At 40.8% G+C, this 11,842-nt stretch overlaps 1 protein-coding gene across 2 annotated transcripts in view; it reads left to right on the forward strand.

The window, feature by feature from the left end:
- Positions 1–11,569, forward strand: part of SKIC3 (SKI3 subunit of superkiller complex) — a 54,591-nt gene extending 43,022 nt beyond the window's left edge. Inside the window, exons 37-43 of one of the 2 annotated variants that reach the window (XR_012657911.1) lie at positions 574–695; positions 2,538–2,696; positions 5,397–5,549; positions 6,190–6,477; positions 7,301–7,431; positions 9,097–9,220; positions 10,738–11,569. Coding sequence is in view for 1 of the 2 variants with exons in the window: in XM_075078416.1 (XP_074934517.1) it covers positions 574–695; positions 2,538–2,696; positions 5,397–5,549; positions 7,301–7,431; positions 9,097–9,220; positions 10,738–10,815 (767 nt within the window). In the remaining variant the exon portion in view is untranslated. The remainder of the gene's footprint in view (positions 1–573; positions 696–2,537; positions 2,697–5,396; positions 5,550–6,189; positions 6,478–7,300; positions 7,432–9,096; positions 9,221–10,737) is intronic. The other variant, XM_075078416.1, reaches the window with a different exon arrangement.
- Positions 11,570–11,842: the final 273 nt, after the last annotated feature.

Genomic DNA, 11,842 nt, shown 5'->3' on the forward strand with positions numbered 1-11,842 from the left:
AATGCTTTTCTGAATTTCAGAAACTTGCAAATAAGCTGAGAATTGCTCAGTAATGGTTTGAGCTGTACCTGTATTTTATCACATAAAAATGCAAAGTCCTAATGCACAGCTAGGGTTAATTACTTAATCACAGCCTGATTTCCCCTCCAAAGCCTGCAATGCTTTTTTAAAATAATGCTTCTGAACTCTGATGCCTAAATGGATGGATGGATGGATAGATTACAGCGCAGGAACACTGCTTACAAGGAAAGGCAAAAGCACTCCTGAGCTCTGTAACTTTTCCAGTAGAGGGATAACCTCAGCCTCAGTCTTGCTCAATATCCATAGCAATTTGAAAAATGGAATTAAAATTTGATTGATTGTTCTCAAACCATTAACTTGAATGGTGTATTCTTCCCCCCTGCCCCCCCCTTGCTTTTAATTTTGCCATCCCTTAATGTTCTACTAATGAAGGAAGCCTTATCAGGTTAATACTCCTGAAAGGTTCTCCCTTACCAGATCCAGAGCATGTGACATGGTATGGCACTACAGTGTATACAGTAATTGGGTTAAGTGTTATATCTGTTTCTGCAGCTGGAGGAAATAACCTTCCAAATAATTATATCCGGGCTCTTGAAGACTGGTGTCTGTGTCAAGCTGTTACCAGTCTAGAAGAGACTGGTAAGCTCTCAGAAGCCGAAGCTCTTTGCACCAAGGTATGATGGCATTACACTGGCAGATTGTGGTAGAATTGTACAGAAGTCATGATTTGTGTGCCTTTTACAAAGGTAATGTTTGAATTAGCAACTGTGTGTTCCCTCAGAGCTACAAGATGCAAGAGTTGTGGCATTTTCCCCCCTCCTACTTAATTACTCTGTTTGCAACATCAAAACTGATAATAGTTGAAACAAGCAGTGTATGACAAAGCTAAGTCTGCCCTTCCTGCCTTTATTCATTAATCTAGTGTTAAGCAAAACTTTACAGAAATTCAAGGCAAGAAGTCCAGGTAGGAGTCTTGCAGGGGACTTAAATGTCTTCTGTTCTGTGCTGGTACTCCCATTTCAGAGCCACAAGTGGATGCTACAAGTTTAATTATTACAAAGTCTTGAGGCAGCAGAGTTGGGGAAGGGGGCTGGGGTGTTCCCAGTGTGTGCATCTGTGCGTGTTTCATGTGTTCATGGACAGAAGACTTGGCAGAAGATAAGCAAAAAACCAGTTGGACTCAGCAGGGCACATCCCTGACTTTCATTAAGGAAAATGGCTAATCCCATGCAAATGTGCTTGTTGCTTATGGCATTTCTGTATTAAAGGGGAAGGGAGTTTAAAAAAAAAAAACAAAAAACCCAACAAAGAAACCCTAGATTCCATGAACACACTGGTTTTCTAGGAGGGAGTACTTTCTTGTCGCTTTGTTTGCTTGGTGAAGAGGTGTTTTCCTCTTCTGGCCAGCATGTCTACTGACCTGTCTTACATTCACAAGGATCAGAGATTTCTAGACATACAAGGTGGTATCTAGACATGAGGGAAGGTTATGGTGAGGTTTGTTTGGCTTTTGGTCATTAAGTAGCTTGGGGAGATCACAGTCAGTGCCTGCAATTTGTGAAGAAACGAGTAGCGCTCTCTGGTACCGCAAACTCTCATGAACAGTTTTGGACCCCAGAATTCTCAGAAAGTGATATAACTTGGAATGAGTCAGTTGCAGCCGTTCAGTTTGAGACAGGCAACGTGATTCCATACTTGTCAGTGGGGGGAAATTGCAGCAAATACTAGCAGCTTCTATTGTGTTTCAGAAAGCCTCTGCGTGTCCGTGCGTTCTTTGCAAAGCAGCAGCTTGTTAAGGACTCACAGACAACATATTTTGTTTTTAAAGAAAAAGCGGGTGAAAAGTGTAAGCGTTGTTTCTTAGAACAGATCTGGTTTGAGTTATAAGTCTTGGAAGTCTTTTGATCTGAACAGGTAAAATAACATGTAATGTGACTTGGAGAAGCTTCACGTGCTGCACCTGGGGATGGTAAAGCCACTGATGGCTAGTTTTCTGTCTTTGCTTTTTTGCATGAGTTTGTTCCAAAAAATACTTTATAGGTATCTGCTGTTATTGAACAGGAAATATGTAGTAAAGTGCTTCTGTTCCAGTGAGAATAAAGCACCTTATTGGGGAGAACTGAAATTGCTTGGAACATACTCAAGGTCACTTTTAGCCACAAGACAGGTTTTTGCTTCCATTAGCCCAAAACTTACGATGATTGTGAAGCCAAAGGAGAACTAGAGGTCTGCTATTTACCTATCTATCTTTCAGAAACCTCTAAGGGTAGTACCGGTACAAAATTTAGGATAAACTTCAAATGTATTTTGAGGACAGAAAAAACATTGCATATTTTCATGTGTCAATTCCTGGAACGCTCCTTTGTGCAGAGTAGGAGGAAAATGCCGTGTTGCAAGCATCCTGAGAATGCTTCCAATGCTGTTTTCTGTAAAGACCGAAATGGAAAAATCAAAGTATCTTCTGACATTTGGAAATGAAAATTCTGATCTCATGTTGAGCCTTGTTTTGCTTGTAGGGTTTAAAAAGCTGCCCTGAGCACCCAGCTCTGTTTTTGCTTTTGAGACAAGTTCAGTGTAAGCAGCTGTTGCAGTCTCACAAAGAACTTCCAGACACCGTCCTGGAGGAGCTTCACAAGGCGGTTATGACCAGTTCAACTTCAGTTGCAGCCTGGCAAGTAAGTGTGGATTCCCTCCGTGACTTTAGTGTGCCACTCTCAGCAGGCTGCGCACTGTAAGTGGGTGAGAGTTTGTTTCACTGTTAGCTTTTACGTGTCTGCCAACGGCCAGTGACAGAATAGACAGCTTATATTCAGTTCTTTATGAAGTTGTAACATTATGGTAACTTTCTTTAATAGTTTAAATAATAAAGACTGTTCGTTAGGGCAAGCAGACATGGAAGCACGAGAATTACAAACTTGAGATAAACCCCTGGCACCTGTGTCTTTAGGGACCTGTGACATGGCATGTGGGCAGAAACCAGTGAAATATTTCATAACCCGTAAGAACAGATGGAATTAAATGTTTTCCTAATGCAGTGACACAATTCCTTATTCAGGGTCTGAAAACCTGAAGGTGTCTCTTTCTCCATAATCTGGCATCAGGTATCACTGTTCCTTTGGGTAGATTGAGTCTGTAGGGGAGAGAAATCACTCCCAGTTACGGCGTTCACTCACTCCCTCCCATCACGAGAGGTCATTATTAGTTAATATGAAGGTGTTTATAACTTGCTTCATGTGCTGCTGCTGCGAGACAATCTGAGACGTCTCTCACACATGCCAAGAGATCTTTCTGGTGATGCAGCATATTTATTTAATTATTTATTTATTTCCTAGCCGTTGCTGTTAGTTACGGTTACTGTCTTCCTTTACCAATGCGAGGAGCATGTTTAGAAACATCCTGTGAACTTCTATAGTCCTGTAAGTAGTTGCAGGATTTATGGTGCTCCCGTTGCCTGTTGAACAAATAAAGCCCTGTTTGTGGTAAGGTTCGCTGAAGTCGATTTCAGTCTTAGAAAATCGGTGCAAAGCTGCTGTGTTGATCATTATCTCGCCTGTTGCAAGGCTGCATGTCCTCTTCGCTTGCGGAACATACAAGTATCATTTGTGGAAAGCTGCTTTTTCGATGCATTTTTCTTTGGCTTGTGAGACTCCATCTTTCTGAACCGCAGAACTCATTCAGATTGGATTTGCAAAATACAGGGGCATGCAAGATATGATTGTATGCTCTATTTTAGTAATATATCCTGAAAATTGAATTAGGTCTTTTATACATTCTTCAAGCATCCCTTGCGCAGCAAGTGTCATCTTGCTTACAAGTGGGGAGAGGTGAACTGAAAGGGGTGTGATTTGGGGAGAGGGAAGGGTTGTTTTGTTTTATTTTTTTAATCCAGGCCACAGATAAGGTATCTCTGAGGAAGATCTTTTCAGTCTTCAATTAAACAAGATACTTCTCAGGGCTTGAATAGCATTCTGAAGTAGCCTGGCTGCTACATCTGTTCCTAACGGATAGATCTATGCTTTTATGTTTTCTGGCTTTAGACTTCCTGAGGGTTTGATAAATGTTTTGTCTTACTCATAAGTATCCATCCTGGTGCCTTATGGCTTTCCTAAGTGGCCATTAACTTTGTTCCTTTGCTTAAGCTTTTGGATTTTGTTTGAATGATTGTTTCACAGGATTTAGGAGTGCTGCTGAACTACTGTTCTGATGGCTGTTCTACTCTTTGTGCTGAGGCTTACCAGAAAACAGAGAAAAGCTGGTCTGGCAGAGCTGCAGTTGTGCCTCTGCATAGGGTTCTCTTCTTCACATCCTGAGTGCTAGGTATCTTCAGCTGCAAAGAGCTGCTGCCAAGGAAGGGGTTTTTTTTCTGCACGTGAATGGATGTTTTACGTTACAGAGCAGTCCTGCAGCTTGGTGTCAAGAATGCACAATCTCACTAGTGCTAATAAATACTTTCTAGTGTTGTCTCTCTTTAGTGATAAATAGCTTCTGTGCATCAGAAAGGGTTAAAGAATTTTTCCCTGTCTAACACCAGGCAGTCTTTGGCTAGCAAAGTCTAAGGACCTTTGCTTTAAAGCAAGGGAACTGGTTTTTAAGAAGTTGCTTTGTTTGCTTTGGTGATCCAGTAAAGACTATTTCTAAATGTGGCTTACACATCTTGATGCATATCATGTACCTGTCAGGGATTTGCAAACTTGTGGCTGCATCTGCTTCAAAAAATGTGACATGTCTACCGAACTAAGGAGGGGGGAGGTAGAATCCTTTTCCTTGTTTTCATGAGCAAATCCAGCACATCTTGTGCTGTTGGAGCAGGCAACAGGAGCATGAAACTCTGCATGGATCCCAGTGTCTAATTCCTTAGCCCCATCTAGCTCCTCCCGCATGACCCTGCTGGGTCGGAAGCTGTGTAGCCCAACCCATCATCTGAGCTCAGGCTCACATTGTAATGTCTTCTATATTCCTGGCATTGCTCAGATGGGCTGGAAATACCAGAGGGAAAATTATCTTTTCATCTCTACAGAACTAGAGACAAAGGAGGCACCACACTATACTCTTTCAGTCTGAAAGATGACTTTCACAAAGCCAGTCCTGATATTTGTTCAGCTGGGAGCAATCTCCAGATTAAGACTGCAGTCCATGGGTGGTCAAGGGAACTCCAGAATAAGTTTCTGTAGTGAGGTGTACTGCCAGCTCTGCAGCGGGCTGCATTTTCCTGCAGGGCAGTGCGCAGTGTGTTGTTGGAATGAGGGCTGGCTGGGTGGTGTTGTTTTAGCTAATAGTATGCTGTGGTACTCTTATAAATTGAACTAAATGATATTACCTAATAGATGGGTGCTTTGGTGCCTCCATAACTGATTTTGTTGGATGTTTATTTTCAGTGGCTGGCAAAAGTATATCAGTCCCAAAGAATGATGGTTGGAGCAGAGATGTGTTACAGAAAGAGTCTGCAATTGGCATCACAGCAGGGCAGCTGGAACGGGAAGTTGTCGAGCCTGCTGAGGCTAGCTATGCTTGCACTGGAAATCTGCATGGTAGGATAACAAAATGACATAACTCTGTGATTTAACTGGACTTCATGGGGTGTACGGCTTTTGCAGTCTTTAAATGAGGCCCCTGTTTAAATGACTTTCCATTTTATGAATGACAGGTAGAGAATAAAATGATACTGCAAGAGGCAGTGGACTGTTTTTACAATGTCTCTGCGTAGGAGAGGTTGCTGTGCAATAATCGTGTAGAACAACTGTATACGTAAAGAGGCTTCGGTGAGGCTTATTTCTCTAGTAGCAGATTCAGTTTGACCATCCAAACTGACATACCTTCAAGTCTCTGTTGTTCAGACGACTGCCTTAAATGTTTTTCCTGCACTGGTGCCTGGAGACTTCGGTCAAGTTTCAAATAACTTTATGCTGCATGGTCACCTCTAGATATGGTACCTTGCCTTGAAATATAAAAACAATCTAAGGGAAGTGTATCTTGTAGTATAAAGAAAATTATTCCACTCCTTGCACCAAGGGGCAGATGAACATAACTCAAATTCTTGGCCAGCGTCTGTTGTCTTTCAGCATTGTTATTCTAGAAGCTTGAAGTGCACTACCAGACTTCTTTAAAGTCTACTGTAAAAGGTAGATGCTGCTGTGATCCTGGCTAACGCTTTTTCATGTGTTTTAACAGATGATCGAGCTAACAGCCATAATCAAAATCAGGCAAAGGAACCCCATATTCCTGAGTGCTTGTGTAAGAAAAGGCAGTCAGTTTTACCGAGGATAAAGCTGCAAAGCTGTTGCTTCTGGTGGGAAAAGAGAATCCCCCTCAGTGTAGACAAGTTTCTTTCTCACAAGACATATGCTCCAAACGGCAGAAATTGTCAAGTGACAGGATTTTTCCTCCCATGATTCTTCTGTTTTCTAGAGGTCTGCTCCCTGTTTCCTATAGCTCCTAAGTGTCTCCACAGGTCGCAAGGTACCCTCTAACTTAATTAATACTACTACTTCAAATGCTGGCCTGAATTGCCTGAGAATTTAAAAGACTTTGTTTAAAAATTTAATTAGTATGAATTTTATTATCACATCTCTACTTTTTATGTGAGCAGAGCAGCTGAGCAGTGGATTTCTGTTCGGCCTCTCTAATCTGCACTGGTCTAATGAAATATGCAAAAGCCTGGTGAAAACTTTGCTCAGATCCAAAAAATCTGTGTGTTTGAAAATTGCTTGTCTCCCAATTATCAGCCCAAATGAAAATTCGGGCTGTCCTTCAAGTACAGTAATTTGAATGCTGTCTGGACACAATGGAGATAATAAGATTTTTCTTAAGCCAAAATATACAGGGATTTGCTCAATAGTTGTTCTGTTAGGTAATTACCATTTAGGAGTTGTTTTTTACTTCTGGTGAAATACGATATCACTTCTGGGGCTAAGTTCTACATTCTAGACTATTCTTCTACATAGACTGAGGATTTACAAGCTGAAAAGCAAACAAGGGTTTGTGATTAAAATAAGTATTACTAAAATATGTATGGAAAAAAAATAGCTACTTTGCATAAAGAAGCAAGTGGAAAGCTGGCAAGGCTGGTCCTAGAATATTTAACATGACTTTTCTAGGCTCTTCTAAATACTGTTTTGGTTTTGGTTTTGCTGATTGATTTTTTTAAAGTAATCTCTCTCTAACCTGCCAAATACTTTCTATAACTCAGAACAGCTTGAATTAAACCTCCTCTCTAGAGAGCTGCAAACAAAAACTGATTTACACTACAATAAAGCTTTTTTTTTTTTTCCTTTTATCGTAGACTGCTGCCTCAAATGAGCACTGGCCATCCTTGGTCCAGGAGGCAACAACTGAAGCTTTGAAACTTTCTTCTTGCCCCCTGGCAGCTCTTCTACAAGCACTGCTGCAGTATAATCGCAAAATGGGAGCAAGGTATGCATGATCTGTCAAATTTAAATGGAGCACACTGTCTAAAACTACGAGCAGCCATTATGTGTGGATCGAACTCCAAGAACTAAAAGAAAATTGAGAACAGGGATTAATTGTTGAAGTAGTATGGCAGTTCAAAGGGAGAGGGGTGAAGGGGTTAATAGTGTGGGGAGTAGGAAGCAGCAGAATCTTCCTCCTTTTCTCAAAAAAACTGTAATGACCTTCATACCAAGAGAAAAACAGCTGTAAGAACTTTGATTTTAACAGCATGGTACCTAAATAAATTGATCAGGAAGATTACACATTTTTCAAAGATGTATCACTAGCCTGTCTACTACTGGGATTCATTTTGACCCTAAATTGGGCTCAGTCAAAGTTCATGTTCATTCCCAAACAACCAGGTGCTCGTTGTAGCTTTTTGGGGGAGAAGAGGAAGATCTGGGGCGGGAGCTTGTAGGCCTCCTAATTTGGGAGGTTGTTTTTTAAGTCTAGTTTGTCTTTTACGGTATTTTTGCTTAGGCTATGGAAAATTGTGTGTTTGTTCAATAATTTCACCTGGTTTTATAGATGATTCTAACAAACTGGCTTACTTTCTCTATGGCCTTTTGAGAAGGTAACAGGCAGCCTGATGTGGTTGTGATGGTTGTCAATTACAAGAAAATTGGGCTGATAACTTATTTAATAAATTAAAATCAGTCTTACTACAATTTCAGATATTAACTCGTGAACAGTTAAGGTATATCACAAGACCTTATTGATCTGCCTAGGCGTTTCCAAATCCTGAAACAAGAAATTAATCTTAACTACCAATAGCAAACAAAAACCAGATGTAATCTCTCAACAGCCTGTTAAATCACAACATACTGGAAAATCACATCACTTATAGAGGACAGAATTCTTGAAACAAGAGCCAAAGCTGGTGGAGCACCAGTGAATGAATATGACATCACTAAACTTAATTGCCAGTTTCTACCAGATTTCTAACAACACGTTGAATTTGAAATACTTGGTTAGGTATAAGCAGGTGGTGTCGGAAAGTAGTATCAGCCAAATAGACTTTTAGACTTTGTGTAGTACCCTGTTCCAATTTCCTCCTCTTCTGCAGTTTCACATCTTGCCTCCCTGTTTGCAGGGACGGCAGTACCTTTTGTGAGTGCCCAGATTAAATATATTTGTGCGTAATATTAAATTCTGTTGGTATTATTAAGATTTATTGTAGAACCTGCTGCTCTCAGGTGCACTGCCTTCCAAAAGGTTTATTTCGTAGTTCTTAAACAGGAGAATACCTGCTGTACTTGTTCTGCCAGTCACGCACTGAAAACGGAGGTTGTGTTGAGTTCACAGGCAGCACAATGTTTATCGCGTTATAGTAGCAGTCATAGAATCGGCTATGTCAGTCTGATTCGGGTCACTTGCTAGTTAAAGCACTAACTTGGGTGTAATATATTAAGCGTAACAATGGTGGCAGTATTCCTTAGCATTCTAGATGCAGCTGCTTAGAAAACAACAGAACGTACAGCTCTGCTGCCTCACTCTCTTGGGTGGTATGGAAATATGGACCTTCCGTTATTACTCCTCGTCATTGCTGCTTGTGCTGGGAAACTGATACGTTACATGCAACCTAGTCACTTGCGCTTGATTTGGTTAATATTTTGGTTATGCTTCTAGGGAGACTCGTCGAATGTTGGAAAGAGTTGTGTATCAACCGGGGAATCCAGAAACCATAGCGTCAGTGGCACGCTGGTACCTCCTGAAACATCTGTATGCCAAAGACGATTATGAATTAATAGATGTAAGACAGTCCATTTTATACAGAAATTCAATCTCTTTATGTTGAATACTGTGTTTGCAATTTGGAAGTGGGGTAGAGGGAGGCTAGGGACGTGCTGGCTCACCTGCTGCAGAGGTTACGGTGTTTAAGGATTCTATATTGACAAAAAATACCCTGATTTTCAAAATTGCATCCAGTTTGTTTGAAAATATTCCATTCCTCCTTGCAATACTAATGAAAAACAAACAGTAAAATCTCTCTCTAATCCAAACTGGCACAAACTCTGCTAGCAACTCTTCGGTGGACATGAGGACCATTTTTTGAGAATTTTACCAGAACATATTGATGCACTAAAAATGTTAATTCCCTTTAGCCTGGCTGAAACAGTGTGGTATCCTTGACCCAAAAGATCTGAACAGTGGAGTGCTGCACTCCGTGTACTGAAGATTTTTATTGTATCTGTAGTGGTACGTAATTTTCAGTACATAGGAAATTGTACATTAGTTTCTATTGATAGTACTTCACAAATGGATTTGGTCAAGCTCACAGATCCACACAGCTCCTTCATGCGATGCAAAGGAGGGAGGTTCATTTTGGCTTGTGATTGGAATCACTTCGCTACTCATAGTCTCCTCACTGGTGCCACTGGCACGATGAGCCCTTTTGCCCAGATTAACAGCTGTTCCCTGGTGAAACGAATCTGTAACAAAGTACATTTATAGGTAAAATCATCAAGCAGGCTCAGTGTTGGCAAAAATCCACACACAGGAGCACAGGTTCATAAAAAAAGCTAGTATTAATGAGTTTAGATGATCTTGATACGATCTCATTGCACTTGCTTCTGACTACAAGAGTCAGCTCTACTCTCTACCAATGAGTACAACAAAAATATTGGCTAGAGTAAAGATTTCCTTTATTCTTTTAATTTTTTTTCCTTCTTGATGTGCATCATATGATTGGATTACAAGAGAAGTGCCAGAAGCTTATGAGCAACTGTGAACATTAGAGTGTCATGGGAGCTTTTTTAAATAGTAGAAGAGCTGGAAATAGGAGGTGTGGAAAGTAAATCAAGGAAGGGTAAATCTAAATGGAGGAGGCAAAAGGATACCTTGGCAGTTTTGTTTAAGTGGCTGTGGAGAATGCTTCTGTTTGGCGAATTTAGGTTTACAGACAAGTACTAGCAGGAGGGAACTGTGTGTTGGCGGGGAGGTGGGTCTCCTCTAGCTCTGCTTGTTTCATTGCCAGCAGGTAACTTACTTGTCAGACTTGGTCCCAGCCTCAAGTGACAAATGATGCTGTTGTACTGCTTTGCAAGTGACTACAGGTTTAGCAAGTCACTAGGGGGTGGGTTTTTAAGTGCCTGATGTTGTAAGGAAGCTGATGCATAATGTTGAATATTTTCTATCTGGGCTTATGGGTAACTTAATCTTTCATGGAAGCTGCATAGCAGAAACTAAAATGCATTTGAGAACGCCAGCAAAATACTAACACTAAAATTATTAAATTCTCAGGTTTTAATTGTTTGGTTTTCTCTGCAGGTGCTTTTAGAAAATGCCAAAGCTAATGGAGATGTTAGAGCTCTGGAACTAAACCAGAAGTTGTCAGCAAGTGCCTAGAGTGGGCTGTCTCAAGTGGAAAATCTTCCATTCCTGCAACTTAATTGGTCAATGTTCCAGGAGCATATGCCATTTGGGCTTTTTTATTTGTTTGTGTCTGGGTTTGGGTTTTTGTTGCATCAATTTTAACTTGTCTTTAGTTTTAATATCTTGAACAGAAGTAGGTTATTTTCTTGTTTACATGGGTTCCAACATTGGCATATACTTTATTTTAAAGGAAAACCCTGGACTTTGTTTCTGTTTTCTTCCTCACTGAAACTTCAAGCGCTATTTGCAATGGAGAGTCCTTGTCTGTATGTCCCCCATGGCCACGCGCAGAAGGAAAATATTAACTGTATTGGCACGGAATCTTACTAGCTAAGTAGAAGCAAACTTCTCTCTCAGATATTGTAAAACATTCAGAGATTTAAAATGCCTTTACTCCGCTGATATACTTTGTTTTGCAGCTGAGACTCAAATCCACTTGGAAATTCATATGTGGTGTCAGTTTATATGTTTTTAAATACATGGTCTTTAGCTAATCTTAATTACAGCAGTGTATCCTCTTGGCTGCAGGCTTCAGTAAACATTCCCATCAAGAAAAGCTTGTGATCATCAGGGACATGGTCATATTTATAAATGTGTGTAGCAAGCTATATTTATGTCTTGGTAATTCTGCTGCTGACTGCTTAATTGGATGAATCATGACAGTGGATTTTAAGACATGATGTTATTTTGCCTTTATGTACGTGAAAATAAAAAAATACAGCCACGATTCTAACCTGTTAGCGTTACCATTACGGATTTTCAGCTGTAGACAAGAGTCACGATAGCTGTCCATTTCCTGGTTTAAAGTTTCTTAAAATTACTGTCTGTCCACCACAGTCTTACGATGGCTCACACAGTCCCATATTACGGTCACGTCCAAGGCATGCAGTGGGGCTGCACTGAACATACGCTTGGTGTTGGAACCAGCTGTACCGGCCTTAAAGAAAGCAGGGTGCCGACCTGGGGTGCGCGCCTGCGCCCAGCCACGCGCGGTGGTCGC

Source organism: Phalacrocorax aristotelis, chromosome Z (assembly GCF_949628215.1).
Source record: "Phalacrocorax aristotelis chromosome Z, bGulAri2.1, whole genome shotgun sequence".
In the NCBI taxonomy this organism is placed as follows: domain Eukaryota; kingdom Metazoa; phylum Chordata; class Aves; order Suliformes; family Phalacrocoracidae; genus Phalacrocorax; species Phalacrocorax aristotelis.